The sequence below is a fragment of the Buteo buteo genome, chromosome 4 (assembly GCF_964188355.1).
Source record: "Buteo buteo chromosome 4, bButBut1.hap1.1, whole genome shotgun sequence".
Taxonomy (NCBI): Eukaryota; Metazoa; Chordata; class Aves; order Accipitriformes; family Accipitridae; genus Buteo; species Buteo buteo.
The window spans coordinates 25,413,302-25,432,356 of NC_134174.1; the positions used below are offsets into that span (position 1 = coordinate 25,413,302).

Here is a 19,055-nt window from a genome sequence, read left to right on the forward strand (position 1 = left end):
TCCATTTTTATATCACTTCTATAATTTCAGTTATGAGGTCTAATACTAAGGATGTGGAGTAGTGGTCTGTAAGCATTCATAAAGGCTCATGGGCTGTCCTATTTTATGCCTGTTCTGTCTTGAATTAAAAAAAAAAAATTCTAAGATAATACTGCATAGGAAAAGGACTTGGCATTCATAAGTTATTTGCTTGTAGCTGGAAAATGCTGTGCAACATTCATCTGTACTGTAGCATTCCTGTGTTTATTCTCTAGATCAAAACCCCACCATTTTTTGGTATGCTGTAATTTAGGAAAAGAATCACTTTAAAAATTTCTTTCAAGTTGTGGCATAACATATTCATTTTACTTTTTCTAAATCAAAAACATTTCGCACACACAAAAATGCATCTTATCTGTTGTGTATTTGTTGATTGCAACAAATAATGATCACGGAGGTGGGTGGATGGGGGTGCTGGGTTAAAGGCATTCTGCAGTCAAGGTTGGATCATGTGATCGTTTCTCTTAGTTTCTGCTTTTTGGTTTTTCTTATATTCTTGCTCTCATGCTTCAAATTCATTATGTGGTTTTGTTTATAGTAAAAAAGATGAAACTTTTTTTTCTTAAGTGCTGACTTAAAACAAGCTCATGATTGGTCAAACTACAGGCAGTGGTTATTTTAATGTTGATATATTTCTGGGGATGGGGAGCGGAGAGAAAGTAGCTTAGAATGATTCTGTTCACAGACTTTGAAATGAAATGAGTTTGTCTGCCCTGGCAGATTCTTTTTGCCTTTCTTATAAGACAGATAAATACTAGCCTTTCACTGAAACAGGATGTTATATATTAATACATGTGGCTATAAATATAATGGATATATTGTGTCCATAATATGCTATGAGATTTCCCTTGTAGTGCAACCTTAGCATTCAAAACATTTGTCTGCTCTTCAGACTTCGTTGATACTTATTTACAAATTCTTACAGAGAGTAGAAATAAATATTTCTATACTTGTATTTGGTTTTCCTGTTTATTTCTCTGCTGACCATTTTCTTGGAAACTTTAAGCAATAGAGCACAATGATTGTGTCTTTGGCAAAGAGGATCTGGATACAAATCACTGAACTTACAGATACTGAGTTAAGTGAAGGCAAAAGGTTGTTTGTTTAATATCAATTTTTCCTCTCTAGCATAGACCATGAGAACTACATGGGGGTTTTGGTGATCTTCTCTAAATGATTTGCATTTCCTGACTTCTAACAAGAATAGTTTTTCAAATAATTTCAAAGAGAATGTTTTTGAAGGTTTTCAAAATCATGACATAAGACTGCAGTGTTAGGGATGCTGTAGCTTTTGTCATGGGGGTGTGGGATGGCTACTTGGATTAGAATTATAGTTTATTACATGTTTTCAAATTCGGCCTTAGTGTAGATGATCCAATAAGATCCCTGAATGTCAATAGGTTTTCTTTTGTCATATTAAATGTAAGTAGTTATGCAGCAAAATGCAAATTCAGAAATAGATTTTTTTTTTTTCACTTGGAAGGGAAGTACTGATTACAGACTGCTGTTTGTCTGAATGCCTCATGTATTTTTGAAAGTAACTGAGGGCTCTTTCTTATGCTGGTAAGAATAGAAGAAATGAGATAGAACAGTTCAGGTAGCATACTGTTTTCAAGCAAATTCTAATTTCAGTTTATTAAAAAAAATTTTTTTACATGCTTAATCTACTTAAATGTTGTAAAACAAATTGCCTGTTTCTAATAGATACATGGTGTTTCATTAGTAAAGATTATGTTTGCCAAACCTGATTTGCATGGATGCCACGTCAGTGCTGGGGGGGGGTGCCAAGTGGCTGTACACGGTCATCTTCGCCCTGCGCTTCTTGAATCGGGAGTAGGGGGAAACTCGAGAGAGGGGATGTCCAGGCTTAGTGCAGCGTGGGCCCACCGTGGCTGAGCACGACTGTGGTGCAGAGCCAGCAGCAGCCGTGGCTCTGCAGGCAGAGGGCAAGAGATTTGGTACAGCCCAGGGACGAGAGGTTGCTTGAGGAGGAGGAGGTGGTGGTAACCTTTGAGTAGAGTCTGTGGCCCGTTTTGACTTTACGTGGTGGCAAGCTCTTCTCGAGAAAAAAATGTTTGGGAGCTTACATGGTGTTTGCTCATTGGCTGTGGTTTTCGGTTTATTCTGAAATAGCCTCAGTTCTAGGGTTGGTGCTTCTGTCACCATTGACCATCACGTGAATCTTCTGGATGCTGTATGAGTGACAAATGCGTTACTACATTTCTCTAATGCATAGATGAAAGTACTAGAATAACCTTCTTGCGGTTCCATTGAATGCAGTTTATGCATAGCCTAAAGGCCAAAATGCTTAAATCTTTTCTCTCCAAAGCATAGTTTGCTATGTTATGTTGCCAGGTAGCAACTTGCATCAGAAAGTTCCTAGGACTTTGAAGCAATGCGGATGGAGTTGTTGACTTATAGCACGTAGCTTTAGGAAACCAAAGACTGCTTAGATACAGCACCGATAAATACTTATGTCACAGATTGAGGGGTTGAAAGTTGAATGGAGTTTGTAGTTGATTTGATGAATTAAATTAATGGTTTTTCAGAACACTTGTTTCATGGAGTAACAAATGAAAGCACTACATCAGAAATCCATCTTAAATCTTATTCCCTTTACTGTGAGCTTTAAGTAGTAGGTATTGAGGACAATCAATTAATGTTATTGGATAGAAAATATATGAGTTTTTTTACTGTTAACTCGTCACGCAAGTGCTTATTTGGCTGTAATTACAATGATGTGCTCTTCTTTTTCCCTAGGTGGCTATTTTTAATGCAGTAGTGTCATCAGCTGGCTGAAGACTTAAACATGAGAATAGCAGGTATGTGTATGCTCAGTAAAATCAGACTTCTGTCACTTGTGAAACCAGTGCTATACCTATAGACAGCACTAACAAGTTGTGACAATAAGATTGTAAAATAAATTTAACTGGCGTAACAGGCATTGCTGTTCCATTTAATTGTTTAATGAAACTCATTTTGGAATTTTGGATGGTCTGAGAGCAAGCAGTTAAAACGCTTCAGCTGATCCACAGTGACTGGTTGGGGTGCCATGACTTGACATACTTTGCTAATTCTGTAAGATGATGAAGGAATAGGAAATGGCCAATTGATGTCTTAAGCGATTTCTTCCCTGCCTTACACCCCAACCAAAAGTGCTATGCACTGTTATAATATCGTGTCTGAAACTTCCTGAATAGTTACTGGGAGTTTGAAAGCTATAGAAGCCTTTTCATAGAGGTAGGTTGCTCTAGTACAGGGTTTAAGAAACTGATTTTACTTGATAGAAGTTGTAGTGGTTGTAAAAATGAGATCTTTGCTGATATAACGTTACAACAAAATACTATTTTAGACATTTCCTTGCAGTCGAATAGCCTTGTTATTGAGTTTCTGAGGCATTGCACTTTTATCAATAGTTGTAGTGTTACATTGCAGAAAGAGCAACTGTTGGCTCTTCTAGGAGAGAATGACACCTTCTTTTCCAAGAGAGTTGCATAACCTTCTTGATGCATGAAATTAGTCCTGATTTTTGTCACTACTTCTAAAGTTGTTTTATTAACTTCAATATGTATAACTGGGAGCAACTGCTAAAGTAAATCTGATAAAGAACTGGAAAATGCTGCAGTTTTTAGAAGATGGCTACATTACCTGGAAAATTACTTTTCCAAACCTCTTTTTTTTTTTTTTTTTTCTTCCATCTAACTACTTGTGTTGCTAAAACCCACAGACAAAGAATATATGGCATTTCCTATGGAATGTTTAACCTGTAGCAAACAGGCTGGTTTTGGTTCCAGTGCTAAAAGAACTTTCTAAATTTCTAACATCTCCCTTAGAGGGAGTGCTTGCAGTTCAGTTGAAAGCCTCAGGATATAGAGTGGAGGGGATGATTAGTGCTCAGACACAGTTCTCATTCATCTTGCCTACTATCTACTGAAACAACATGCGCTCCAAGTGCCACTTGCTACATGACACATTCCAAAATCTGGTACCATCTTGTCTTTTTAAGCAGTGTTGCTTTGAAAACCTTTTCTCCACTTCTTAACATATGTTCAGATCATCTATTTTCTCTAGTGCTTCCACGTGGTTCACTTCCCTTAAGTGCAATAATCTTTGGGAGTTCCAGCATAATATTTTAAAATTAAGTTTGCATCTGTGTTTTCTTGCATAGTATGTTTGTGCTCACACACATGAGAAGGGAAGGTGGGAAGGAAGACTGACCTACAAGCAAACAAAAAAGTTGTATCTCATTCTTCATCTTTCTTTTCTTTTTCTATCCCTTTATCTTTTTTTAGCCTTTTGGAAGGATTGATTAATATCTCTCATCCTTCTGAAGGCTGAGTAATCTGTCTATTTTAAGGCTTTCTGAACAGCCCATCACAGCACCAGTCTGAGATCTGCAGAGTACATAAGTTTGGTTTTTTTCTGAAGGATTTATTTGGCTGGCAATTTGAGAAACAGAAGCGTGCCGTAAGGTTGCTTCTTCCAAATCGTTTGACATGCTGGGGTGAGACAGGGAGGCAGGATGTTGATCAGATCCCTCCTCACCTAACTTCTACTTTCACTATTTTACAAAAAGCTAGGAGTGGAGTATTCTGTAAAAATCTATTGAAAATTACGCTAAAAAATGGCGGGGTTCATGGCAGTACCACATACACCCAGGTGTTCACTTCCGATGTAAATTTCTGTGGTTACGCACTTCCAGCCACTTCTCCCAAGCGGTAGTTTGACTGCTTGGCATTGGAGAAAGTTAGGCTTGTCAAACTTCAAGCTACCTGAGGCTTCAGCATATTAAGAGGAGAAGAGGAGAGGTACTGCTTTTTATTACTTCTTAAATTAGCTTTTTTGAGTCTTCACACTTGCTTTTTGAAGGTCAGTAATTTAAATTTGTTGAAGAGGAGGCTCTTTTGGGGGGGGGGGGTGTGTTTGTGTTTTTTGTTTTTTGGTTTTTTTTATGTAATGCTCAGACCTGACTGACCAAAGCAGCCAAGCTACAGTGTATGAATGGATCCCTAATCACTCAGTCTTGGCCATCCATTAAAATAGAGGTAGCTCAATTTGAGGATGGGAGGGGGAAGAGTATTCATGAACAGTAAGGAAATGGGTACACATGGCTGAGAACAGGGAAGTGGAATGGGGAGAGGTGGGAATTCCCCTTTGGACAGCAGCCAGTTAGATTAATTTAGTTCATTTTGTTAGGCTGGATTGCTCCTGAAAAGTCTGTGGTTTCTCCTGGCTGCTGAGCTTAGTTGGTGTATTGTGGTATCAGACAAGCATGAAGCTGGAGAAAGCTGAGAGCAGGGTATGTATTTGGTGGAGTAACCTGATGGACTGGTTCAGTTGCATCCTATGCTGTAATGTCCATTTCTTGCAGATTACTTCTGTTTAGTGACTCCACAAACTATCATCCTGTTTCTGAGTTCCCCTTCATGTAATCTGATACACATTTCTCATGTAGTTAATTTTGGTAAACTTAATGTTACCATTTGCAGATAATTTTTTTAAACTTTTCTCTGCTTTTGAATAGGTGCTGCAAAGTTGGTAGTAGTCGTAGCAATATTTTTATTGACATTTTATGTCATATCTCAAGTGTTTGAAATAAAAATGGATGCAAACTTAGGACACATATTTGGTAAGTGATGACTTTGTTTTCTCCAGACATCTATTAATATTTACTTGAGCCGTAATCAAGTATATCATATTCATTTTGCTTTGAGCTTGACTTAGGCTCTTACACTTAAGAATTCTGTGTTTATTTTTAATGTGTGTACTTGTTCTTATTTTTCGTATGTATTATACATATATAATGTGTGTATTAAGTTATCTTCTGTATGAAATATTTAACCTGCTCTCTTAATCAGTTTGATTCTTTTGCCTGCCAAGTGTGCATAATTTTACTGCTTTTTCTGTTTACTGGTACTTACAGTCTTAGCCTGGAGTTGTAAACTAGGCGACTTGAATGATGTTTCTGGAAGTCTGCACTCTGCCTTTCTGTTGCTTAAGCAATTCAAAATTTAAGTTTTGGGTGGGCTTTTTTGCTTGCACAGGTACATTACCATGTACAATTGAATGTGCAGTAATCAAAACACTTCAGATGTGCCCAGGTTCTACACAGAAAAGGATTAGCAGCTGAGGTGACTTAAAATTCAGAGTCTGTTTTGAACCAACTTTAAAGTGGCTTTTCATTAAAAAAAAAACCCCACAATTTTAGGTACGTGGATGGGGTTCCTGTCATTTAACTCCAGATTACTGCAGTGTGAGCTGACATCTGAACCAGTCATCAGAGGCATCTTTAATAATTGTTGAAGAGACACAGGTGTCATTAAGTGTTACAGATGTATTGTAGGAATGCGCATGATGAGGTCACTTGTGTCTCTTCCTATCCCAAGAAAGGGAGTCATGAATGGTTGGGTTCAAATACACCTGAGTTGCAGGCTTCCAGTGTTATGTGAAAGGATCCCCATCCTAGTGAAGCTGTAAGAAGGGAATTCGTTTCACTTTAGTGCCCACAAGCCCCACGAATCCCTGGTGGTTTTGTATCTCCATGGATCTTGGTGTCGGTCGGAGAGTCATATTCTTCTCCTGTGTAAAGGTTAATGTTTTTATTGGAACATAATGTTCAGATCTATTTGATACTTCATTTCAACCAACCTGGTTTTATAGGGGTACAGAAAGGTTTTAAATTTATAGGATATTTTATTGCAGACATTTTGTAAAACTTTCTTTTTGCATTTTAGCTAGATCAGCACTGGATGCAGCTGCACGCTGTGAGTATTCATATGCATGTGTTATTGCTGTGACTTGCTTTTGCTAATAACAGAAAGACTGTTGAATTTTCATAGTTGAAAAAAAAGTCTTAATTATATTTCAAATGCAATCAGAAACTAATTTTCCTCTTTTCCTGATTTTCCTAAGTTTTGGGTAAAGTCTGTTTTTTGCCAGCATTTCACTTGTAGTTTTGTCTTGTGGCTTTTGATGACAGTGCCAGGGCAAGCAGCAGGGTAAGAACACAAAGTAGAATAATGAGGTGCTGCAGGAACCTAGATTATTTTAAGCTGCTATGAAACTGCAGATAAGATACCGTTTGTCTTTGCTCTTTTCCTTGAATGCCTTCAGAAAAATAACTGATATTTCTCTGTTAGCCTACCCATGGTGCTGTCTCTAAAATCCTGTTTTATTTCCTTTTGAAAGCTACAAAACCTCCAAGATACAAATGTGGGATCTCTAAAGCTTGTCCTGAAAAGCATTTTGCATTCAAAATGGCAAGTGGAGCAGCAAATGTAGTTGGACCTAAAATTTGTGTAGAAGATAATGTGTAAGTATTTTTACCTGTTGTCTCTAAGTATCTCTTTCAAATGCTGTCGTGGATCACTTTGCACATAAAATCAGTAGTTTAAATGATTCTTTGTAGGTTTTGTTTTGCCAATGGTTTGATCACATGAAAAAATTATATTGCATTATAACTTAATCTCTGAATCACACATAATACGCTGCAATAAATGCAGAAATGTATGCTATTTTAATACATGCAAGATAGCTTACGCTTTATTTCAGGTTTACAAACTTAAGGATTAGTTAGACTTTGTCAAGCAGATACAAACTTGCCTCCAAGTAACTTGTTCTTATGCCTCTAATAATAATTCAGTGAATGATTGTATTTTTAAGTAGTTACTCTTGGTACTTCTGAGTATCATCAGCTAAAACTGTGCTGTGGAATTGTCTTTTGCAAGCATCTTTTAAACTATTTCTATAGTACCAATGTCAGAACATATTTTCCACTTCTCTTTAAAGGGTGACTTCAAAAGGGAAAAATAGTATTTTAATGATCAGTAGTTATTTAATTGTTCTGATAGTAACTACAGTTAATAAACTTAAAATAATTGTGATATGAAGAAAGAACTGCTTAAAACACAGTTTGGTTTTGAGCTTAAGTCCTGTATTTAATAACTGTATTTTTAACACAGTATTATCAATAATACTGTGCGTAGAGTATTTAACTGAATACCTTTCAGTAATCCCCGTAATGGGAATATTAATACTTATTTTTAGACTCTTTGTTTCTTTGCTCTTAGGTTGTCCCTGCTCATTGTCACCCAGAGCGTGTGGCTTCGTATAACAACTTTTTTTAATATCAGTCACAGTTACAAGCCTTTGCCTTCCGTTTGCATTTAAACTACTCCAGTTTAGCTGTTTCTCCACCTGTGCTATGTTAGTACAGAGTGATTCAGATAGCATGTACAGCGGTTACTGCTAATGAATTCTAGAGGAAATGGCAACTTCACTGTGAACAGCATAACCCCATGTAATATAGTAAATAGGATAATTCATCTAATCTTAAAGAGAAGACTGTATTTTATTTTTAGCGGTAAATCTAGCAATTAAGATGTAGCGAAATTGAAAAGGAACTTTTTTCCCTGACAGCTAAACACGTGCAGCTTCTTTGCTTTGCATTATTAGCAGAAACATGAGCACCATTCAGATTTCAAGCTGTTCTTTTGTGAGGTTGACTTAGCTCAAGCTTCCTCACTTGTGTAGGAGTGCGTTAGCGGTGGGACATCACAGTGTAGTTGGGGAGTGTGTGCAAAGTGAGCATGAGCTCACCCTTGGCACGTACTAACGAAAAGCTGCTAGTTTCTGCTTTCCATTCTTATCACTGATTTGCTTTATGACCTTGGACAGTCTTATCTATCTCTCTGCATGGTATTTTATTGATGTTAACAAAACTTGCTACCTTCTTATTCTGGTTCCTAGCTTAATATCTGTGAAGACTTAGGGTGATTCACTGATTAAAAGTTGTGGGAGTGCAAGAAATATAACTTAAGGTTTGTAGGGTTTGGTTGGGTTTTTTTTAAGTGTCTCACTTACTGGTTAACTAAGAAGAGATTGTTGTTCCTGTCCAAAAAAAAAAAAACCTCCTCTACTGGATATTTCACTGAAGAAAGTGATGAAAAGAAAGTAGTTGCTGGCAAGAAATCCTGTATTCTTTTAATACTAGTGTGCACCTTAGTGCACAGCTATTGGAGTCTTAAATCCAGTTTCTCTTGGCAAAAATCTTTCTGAATTCCTTCTGAGGAGGACTTGTTATGTCTATTTAAATGTCCACTGGAAAATTTGATGAATTTTATATTATCTCCTGCTTTGCTCATAAGACATTTGATTTCTCTTTCAAAAGCTCCCATAACTTGTGATTGTAAATTGTTGGAGGAATTCTAAAACTGATGAACGGCTGCCCTCCTGTGAGAAAACTGTCACATTACAGCCTGCAGTGTTTGAGACAGTGCACAAGCTATCTCAAATGTGTAAAGTAGTATCTTAGAGCTCTGAAAGAACTTATTTCCTCTTCAGTAGCTCTTTTTTTAGTGATATTTTGTGAACTCACTCCTGCAAAATGCTTTTTTCTGATTACTTTTTATTCTTCATACTTCCAAGACAAGGAAGCATAGACAAGTTTTCATAAATTGTCAATGATGTTTACAACGTAGGTTTTTTGCTGTGTATTAAACATAAGGATGTCACGCAGTTTGAGAGCACTAAAGGTGCTGATATAATTCAGAATGCGTTTAATTTCTCAATTTGTCTTTAATTGTATAGATATTTTGGTGTGAAACAGGAATTCTGCTATATAGAAGTTCAGTTATAGCCTTGTTCTGCTATATTGGAAGGACATAATCCAAACAAGAAAAAAACGTAACTGTAGTTGTCATCAAAATATTAAATATTGTAGTTGCTACTTCATGGCCTTTTTAGAAGAAGGGGTGATACTGCTATACTACTTTACCAGCAACTTCTCCATGCAGTTTTACTACTTCTATTAAGAAGCCAGTTGCATGATTGTGCCACAGTAACCTTATAGCAGAATGTTGCACTACATTCCTTTAATAACTAGTCATTCCAGTATTCATATTTGCAGAATTTTTTTTGTTGTCTGAAATCCGTTATAACTTTTGTTATGTATGTGTGGATTTTTCAGCATCTAGTCACCCCACTATTGGATATTTTTTTGACTGGTATTTATTTACAGAGAATTCTGTAGTTAAAATAAAAGGAATTTCTTATTCTTTTTTGGTAAATTAAAAGTCCACTAAATTTTGTATGAGCAAAGTAATACATTCAGAACTCCACTGCCCTTTTTAATTTATGTTTTCAGTCTTTATTTGCCATATGTTTTTATCATTTAGAACTGATGTTCAGACATGATATGAAAATGATGTGATCAGAGAAGAAATGATCCTCCAGTAGCTAGAATGCTTCCCTACTAACCAAGTGAATTCTGCATTTCAGCAGAAAATGTCAAGTCTTCTGTTTCAGAAATTATTGAATTAGTTTTAATTTTAGTCAGAATTTTTTGGCAGATGGTATAACTTAAAGGACTAACAGAAGAATATGGACTCTTTCATCTCTGATTACTAGTTCTTTAAAACTTAAGTCACTGTGCCAAGAGTTAGCATTAACTGGTAGTCTTTTACAGCCTCTCTGAACTAGCTAATACTGTGTCTGTGATAGTTGTCTATGAAATTTGACATTCCTCTAAATTTTGGCTTCTGTCTTCATCCTGGGTGCAAAAGATAGCATCAGAGAGGAAGATTTTTGTTATGCTTCTGTGATGGAACATTTCTTGTTTCAGGCCTATTATCACTAATAAGTTAGCATGAGAAAGCTGATGTTGCCGCTGTGTGTGTAAGGATGTGGTCCTTCCGAAAAGTTGCTTAGAATGGATGTTCAGACGTGACCTGAAATCATATGATCGCAGAAGAAATGTGAGCCCCTTCCTAGAACAAGCTAGGGAGGTTAAAGAAATCCTGATCGGGATGGAATTAAAGCATCTGTTGGACTATGTCTGTAATTAATGAGATATGTGCGGCTATGTGCTTATGCTGACATGCTTTCTTGAATCTCAGCTGAAGGCTTCTTCATTACCTTAATTTATGTAGTTGTTTCAACCCTTACTCCTATTTCTCCTTGTGTATGTTAACTCTTTTACTCCGAGCTTCAAAATATTACTGCTGGGATATTTGGGGCCTGGAGGCAGAGCAGAGATCTCTCTACAGTGCCAGTGAAAAGGGGTGAGGAGGTCTGGAAGCTTCTTCCCACTGGAGCGGTACACCCACCACGGCCCAAGGCAGCACAGCATCCTAGCTGACAGTTTTGACATTCCCATTAGCTCTTCTTTACAGCTCTGAAGGGCTTCCCTTTCACAGTGCATCTCTTCTTTCCAGCTCCTTTGCCGCTCTGAGTTATGCCAAGTAATTACTGTAATAGATTGTAACGGTTTTATTGGGATGTGTAACTGTACTCCAAGATTATATTAAACTTTAAAGAAAAGTCCCATCAGTGTATTAACTATTTTTCTTGGATTTAGTTTTCCTATTATAGGTACAAGTAGCTAACTGCTTTGACTTTCTTGTTTCTTAGTGGTATGCTGCAATACTAATTTTAAATGCCTCTGTTCAGTTCGCTTTTAAACTCAAACACATTTTTGTTCATCATGTGCTTACAAAAAAGCTTAAAATGTTGGTTACATGACTGTGCTAAGTTCCTCAAATTATTATTTGTTTCAGGCTTTTTAACTGCAAGGAATTTTCTTAAATATATTAGTAGCACTTTATTTTTTGTGACACTTCTAATGTACACACATACTTTGAAACCAAGATGATTAAGTGATCAAACGAAATGGATACAACTGGGGATATTTGATCTATTGTTCTCAATTCAGTGGTGCCATAAGAGGACATAGATTAGTTCTAGGAGATTTTGCTTCATTTAAGTACTCATGAACATGTGGTCTTTCAACTATGTATCTCTTACAATTTGATTGTTCCTATTTAAAAACCAGAAATACTTCACATCAGAAAATTGCCCTGTTAAAAGTAACATTGTTTGTTTTGTTTCAGTTTAATGAGTGGAGTTAAAAATAATGTTGGCAGAGGAATAAATGTGGCCTTGGTCAATGGTAAGTGACGTTTTAAGTGAGCAGATTAGATTGTCTTCATTTTCAAATTGTTTCTGAAATTTAAGGTGAAATACTAACGGATGATGAAAGGCAAGCAGGAGCAGAAAAGGAAGTATTCGGCATATTTGTACTGACATAATGTCAGATTTTGGCACTTACACATTTTTGTTAGAAAGTAGAAAAACTGCATTTTTGTTTCTTAAAAATGTGTAGTAAAAATAGTAATGTGCAGTGCTGTGGTGACTATTTCGGTCATCAGATAAATTCCTAATGCACATATAAAATGGAAAAAGACATGAGATGCATGCTGCTACTTTTGACTTTGTGTGTTGCCACCACTAATAAAACTCTGTAGACTAAATTCTTCTGTTGCTCTCTTTTCAGTGAAACTTAAATTTAACAATTCTGTTACTACATGGAAAGACCAGCTCATTATTTCCTAGTTTGAAATCAGTAAATTTGATCAGTCCATATCTATAGGTCTTGTCCCTAAATACATCATGTTATGTAATTGTGTTCAGGATTCTTAACTTTCATTAAAACCAAACAAATTTACCTGTGTGTCACCTTGAAAGCTGAACTGAATGTCAGTACTCACAGATTTGTCTTTAACGTGTAAGAAGCAATTCCTTGTAGCACTGAGATAGTACTTTGTCATTTCACTGCAGTATAAATTCATGTTATTTTTGGATTGTACTCAGGTTTACGTCATCTAAAGCGTGACTTGAACAACACTCACCTAATCCTATTTTGCCCTCCTAAATTGTCTCAATCTGTTCAAAACCAAATAACCTACCTGTGTATTATATAGCTGCCAATCTTTCTCCCTGTCTTCGAAACTTTTTAAATGAATGTATGTATTAAAAAGAAAACTCTACCTTCCATCAAATACTGCCTCTGTAGACAGCATAGTTAAAAAAAAAAAAAGCTAATGAGATTACTATATTGTCCACTATCTTCTATTTGTTCGGGATGTTTAAATCAACTAAGAATTTCCAGTCTGTAGCAAAACATGCAGTGTAATTTTAATCTTTCTTACTTTCCATGTGGCACTAAAGGCAACCTACTGCTGTACTATTTATTTTTGCAAAAACAAGTTAAGAAAAAAAGGCAAATATATGCAGTGAATTATCTTTATTGGTTTTAGAGGCTGTGGGCTTTTTGTTTTATTTTATATTCCATTTGAAGCAAAATCAGAAGTTTGCATCTTTGTTTTTTTCCTCTTAATTTTTCCTGCACCTTTTCACCAACTACTATGCTGTTTAAGGAGCAATCTTCATAAAAGATAAGCGTTAACATAGTAATTGATTTACGTGGTGTCTTCTGCAGCACTTTCTCTGAAAGAGTCATTAAGAGGAGGAGTTGGGCATGTTGTCTGTAAAATAATTTTGGCTATATTTGATGACACCAAATATTTCTCTTTCTCTAGGTAAAACAGGAGAACCATTAGACACTAAATTCTTTGACATGTGGGGAGGAGGTAGGTGCAGTCACTTTAGCTGGTTAGAGACAAACAACTTAAATGCCTCTTTCCTTCTTTTTTTTTTTTTCCTTTTTTTTTTTTCCTCCTTCTCCAGGCTCCATTTGCTGTGACGGTTTAAGGTGATAGTTAAGGGAGTGCTTCACCTCTACCTTTGCAATTGTGAGGAGAGTGCAACTTTAAAGAAACACAAATAGTTGAGGTGGGAGGGAATGGTATGGTTAATCAAATACACTTGTTCTCCTGAGTAGTTCCCACTAGTGGTTATGTCTTTACACAATATGGATGAAACTCTTTCTATAAAATGAAAGAGTTCTGTCCTGCATTTTATCTTTCTCCCACTTAGCATCTTTTTACAAATATGTAAGAACATTTACAAATACTCTTAGAAGGAATGTCTTTGCAGGAAGGTATTGCAGGTGTTTAAATATGGAATGGTTGCTTGTTATTAAACAGTTCTTTGTGTTCTCTCTCTTTTTTCAGATGTGGCACCATTTATTGAATTTCTGAAGTCCATCCAGGATGGAACGATAGTGTTAATGGGAACATATGATGATGGTGCAACCAAGTATGTTATTGATTTATATAGTAAATACTGCTTAAACTTTTAAATGCTGTTTTATACTGAAAAAAGTGCGTTCTTTATCACACAATCACTTTTGATAAAGTTTTGTTCTTCCCAGATGACAGATTTGAAACTATGCTTTCAGTTTATTAGTTTTATAATGCTGATGTGATTTGGGTACAACAAGGATCAAATTAAAACTAACCAGGTGTAATGGGTTATGTATGTATATATAGAGAGGACTGTTAGGTGTATACTTTTGTGATCCCAACAACAGAGAAACAAGAAATTAGATATTAAATTAGACCCTTTAGGAGAATTAGTACAAGTGTTTGAAAATATGAAAAGGCTAGACATTAGTAGTTGACTAATTAGCAATTGCTATATCAGTAGACAAAGTTGGTTTTTTTGCTCCTCTGAGAAAAGGTGTTAATGCAACAAGAAAACATAGGGCATATTGTCCATCCAACAAACTGCTTTCTCATAGCTCTGAAGAACATATTTGCATGTCAGGCATTGTACTTTTTTTAAACCATACCCTTATCCTCCTTGGTTCCTGAAGACCCTGTAGATTTCTAGCTGCTCTCGTAGAATGTGGCCCGCCTCTTTCTTTCTTTTTTTTTTTTTTTTTTTTTTTTTTTTTTTTTTTTTTTCAATATATGCTACCAAGGATATCTGTCTCTTTGGAGATGTGCTTGTTTTCCTATTGCTGATAGCTCATTCTGTCTTATGCTAGTAAATTCAGATATGTCCAGACATAGGAATGTGACTGTGAGAACATACTCTGGTGGAAACTGGTCAGTTCCATTCAGCACTCTTCTCAGACCAACTCCAAGACAGAGTTCAGTCATTCCGGGGGTGCAGAGACCATTCCCAATAGGCTTTTCCTGTATCCTTCCTTTTGAAGTCTGAGAGGTTGCTAGTATGCACCTCATACTTTTTGGCCTCAGTGTTTGGACTGTTCCACCCTAAAGTTATTCAATTTATTAATGTAGGGATAGCCTAAGAGGTTTTACTTCTCTTCAAGCATTATTTTCCAACCTTCCCAACTTTGGTCAGCTTTAATAGATACTAGAAATTACTGTAGAATTTGTATTGTAACCTCCTCCTCAGTTAAGTCATGCTGTAAAGGATTGCTGTTCATAGTGAAAATTAAAGAGGTGGGTTTTTTTTTTTCCTTTTCCTATGTTGTTTTAATAATATTTAACTTTTTTGCTAATGTGTTCTGTACCTTTTTTCTCTTCTTTTGGTTCAATTTGTTATCCACAACTTGTCAGTATTTTTGATACAGGAGCAGCTTTCCTATGACAAAGTCCTGACTTTGCCATGTGCAATAATTGCGGTAAATAGTTAAGTGTACATTCACAGGTTTTAGGAGAAGAAAGCAATTTAATGTTTCTTTATGCCAAGGCTGGATCTTCTGTCTGTTATTCTATTCATTTGTCATATTGCTTTTCTTTTTGCTCTTTTTCCCTTCTTTGATGTTTTAGATAATAAGTACAGTTAGTTTCAATAATCACGTCACAGCTGATGTTTTTGAAAGCTTGTATGTAGATACAATATCAGCTAAACAAGAAAGTCAATTTGGGCCATTCATGCTGACAGCCAGGAACTACTACTTATTAGTGATATTACATAATTAGCCAAAACCTTATCACTGGTGGTTGATGGTAATCATAAATGCCAGTTCTTAAAAACAATTCAAATTGTGAAGAACCAACATATTTAATAGATATTTTTATTTTGATTTTTTTTTAAATATAAGCTGCCCTAATGTTCTAGAAACTTGAAGTGTGGGTTGTGTAAATAACCTCCAAAGTACCTAATCGTTTTCATAATTTTAGCTAAAGTGAATCGTACAACTATATCTCAGTACGTAGTAATAATCAGAAGTTGTATGTTTTGTTTAGTAAGCAGGCAAATATAGTAACTGAAAGGAAGAAATAAAGAGCTGTTATTTGGAAGTTTTGGAATGATAATTTATGATCCTACAGAATCGTTTTCCCTTCCATACTAAAATTATCCAAGTTGGACCTACAGGCACTGAACTGTGCTGTGGGTTATGAATTTTGAATTAATTGTCCCAAGCAGACAAGAACTTCTTTCATATATTTATGTCATTCTTCTAATCTAAAATAGCTTTTACTTTATCTAGACTTCAGCTTGAGCCTGCAAACAATGTTTACTTTAAAGGTTGACTTTTTTAGTTGCTTGGAGAATTGCTAACATGACTTGAGATGTACGTATGAATTCCCACAGGAGAGGGTTCTTGGCTTTTGTTGGTGTACTGATAGGTTTGTATGCTGGTTCCTTGAGATTAAAGAGCAGTGCTTGTTAGATCAGGTGATTTCAGAATTAGCCATATCTGATTTTGAAAGATGGATCTTGCCCAATATTGACTGACTTAAACTGTGTTTATCAGATTAAAGATGAATGGTCCATTGAACAATGAAAGTTCTAAGGGCATGTATTTTATTCACATATTGAACTTCTCTGTTTTGTTCAAGGCTTAATGAGGAAGCACGGAAGCTGATCGCTGAATTAGGAAGCACATCTATTACTAACCTTGGCTTTAGAGACAACTGGGTCTTCTGTGGTGGAAAAGGAATTAAGACTAAAAGTCCGTTTGAACAGGTCTGTGATTATATAACATACTGGAATTTAACAGCTTACATTAATAAAGGCTTTATAAATACCATGCATTTGTTCACAATGGGTATCTATTGCAGTAGTGGCACACAGTGTTATTTTCAAATTTATTCCTTGACTTGTCCTCCTCCTTTTGAATGTACATAAAAGATTCTTTGGTGATTCACAAATAAGAAAAAAATCTTACAGGGGGTAGATCTTATTATCCCAATAACTAGATCATTTATCTTTTTAATGAATCCAATTAAGCCGAAGAATTCAAAACTTACTGCCCAACACTTGTATTTTAGATGGACTAACAATGGTAGACCTCCAACAGAAAAGTGGTGGTTAAGGTGTTGGTGTTCCCAGCTGTTCACTTTGCTTTTCTGTCAAAAATTACTGCTGTCACAGCAAAATTTGTGAAATAGAATACATTCCCATGCTTTAGCTGTTACAATTCAACATGTGTCATTGTTGCCTTTAATTAAAGGTAGCTTTGTACTAGGAGAGTAAGGAAGGTGTGTTCTCTTTTGCCGGCTTTGTGAGGGGGTGGGAACTAGTGCAGGAGCAGTGGCAAACTCTTGGAGGCAGTAATGTCTTACCTGACTGCAAATGGTTGCTTGGTGGAAAAATAAACCCCTAATTTTCGAAAAAGGCGAACATTCAACGTTAAATAATGTTCTTTAAAATCTGACTTTGTTTTCAGTGCCTTGTATATTTAGTATCCTTATTTATTTTTTGCTAGTGGTTTATGGTTTAATGCAGTTGGTCTTTTCTTTGCTTGTCTCTCTTCCTAAATAAACATCCATAATAAATTTTAAAAATGTTTTCCCAGTATGGCTTAACTGTTTTTAGCATACACTTGTCTGAGAAGTTACATTGTGGTGAATACTGAGAGATTGTTATATTTGATACAAAGCACAAGAGGCTAATAGTGATGTCTTCTCTTTGTTCATGGCCTGAAAATAAGGAAATAAAATGTCTTTTAAAGCTGTGAGTTAAAGCAAAAGGATAAATGACTTTACATTAATGAGAGATTGATGTTTTCTATTTACAGCATATAAAGAACAACAAGGACACAAACAAGTATGAAGGCTGGCCAGAAGTTGTGGAGATGGAAGGCTGTATCCCTCAGAAGCAAGACTAAATGAAAACAAAAAGAAAGGAGAAAGAATATGGGAAAAAAATGCACTTTCTGCTATTATTAGGGAGAGGGCTATGAAGGAGACTGTACTGTAAATGATATTTTCAAAGCATGCAACCATCTTGTCGGTGTGTGCATGAGCACTGACATTTTGAATATTGGAATTATTTATTGCTAACACACCTAGAAATTCTTTTTGTAAATATGTCCAAAATAAAAGAAACATCAAATCATTTCTATGCAGGTTTCTTAAAAGCACAGTATTTAGTTTGCCTGTGGTAAATAATATCTTGTAGATCAACTGGCTAATAAATTGCATATGTGGATAACAAACAGATCCTGACAAATGTAGTACTGTCCTCTTAACAGCGTAATGTTGCTGTGAGTATGTAACCTTTGTGGAATATTGTAGATTTTAGTGATAAGTTAATAAAGAGCTTTAATTTTTTTTTATCCTCTGCCTTTTTAATGGCAGCATCACTTTTTATTAAAGCTGTTTGGTTATTCTAATACTAAGTGCTCCAGAAATTTATTTTGTAGTTCCCCATCAAAACTTGAGTAATCAGCAAAGGAAGAATACATGATAGTGTAACACAGATATGCCACGAGAAGCACAATAGAAATTATTTTTATTAGAGGAAGAACAAAAGTAAATATATAAATAGTGTGCGTGGTATATAAAAGCAGCTTGGAAGGATTTGTACTTAACTTGAAAGTAATGTTTACTTTGTAGAAGAGACTTGGCATGTTAAGCAGCAGTACTGTGGCTAACTTGTTTGGGTTTTATTGCAGTTCTTGTACTGCTGCTTAGCCATTGATTCTACCCATGGCTCTTCAGCTGTAGTGGCTAGTCACATAGTAAATGTGCATAATGGAAGAGCTTCCTCTTTTAGTTCTAACCTCAGGAATAAATTTCCCATCACAAAGAGCCTGTTAGAAAGCAGTCTGCCTTCTAGTGAGAGTTGTTTCAGCTTACACAATTGTGCACATTTACTACCTGTTACATCTAATGTGAGCTGAGGCGATTTGTTCTTACGGTGAGATGTTAGAGAAAGCATTGTATCTTGGATTATGCATTGTGTGACACTTAAGCTTAATGGACAATGTTTCCTTCATCCTTTTTTTTTTTAATGGAAAAAAATGGACCAACTTGAAGTGGCCTTACTCTTTAGCTTGTATCAGAGCTGTGAGAAAATATTGCTTTCTTTGGAAACTTCTGTTTCTTTTAAGTAGGGCCAGCTTGAACTTT

At 35.8% G+C, this 19,055-nt stretch overlaps 1 protein-coding gene across 2 annotated transcripts in view; it reads left to right on the forward strand.

The window, feature by feature from the left end:
• The window catches only part of FAM3C (FAM3 metabolism regulating signaling molecule C), a 31,041-nt gene extending 12,725 nt beyond the window's left edge, over positions 1-18,316 (forward strand). Inside the window, exons 2-10 of one of the 2 annotated variants that reach the window (XM_075025005.1) lie at positions 2,800-2,861; positions 5,564-5,668; positions 6,774-6,803; positions 7,228-7,351; positions 11,928-11,986; positions 13,416-13,466; positions 13,950-14,034; positions 16,539-16,665; positions 17,720-18,316. In XM_075025005.1, coding sequence (XP_074881106.1) covers positions 2,849-2,861; positions 5,564-5,668; positions 6,774-6,803; positions 7,228-7,351; positions 11,928-11,986; positions 13,416-13,466; positions 13,950-14,034; positions 16,539-16,665; positions 17,720-17,809 — 684 coding nt within the window. In that variant the 5' untranslated portion in view covers positions 2,800-2,848 and the 3' untranslated portion in view covers positions 17,810-18,316. Of the gene's footprint in view, positions 1-2,799; positions 2,862-2,996; positions 5,339-5,563; positions 5,669-6,773; positions 6,804-7,227; positions 7,352-11,927; positions 11,987-13,415; positions 13,467-13,949; positions 14,035-16,538; positions 16,666-17,719 lie in introns of those variants that run through there. The other variant, XM_075025007.1, reaches the window with a different exon arrangement.
• The last annotated feature ends 739 nt before the right edge of the window (positions 18,317-19,055 follow it).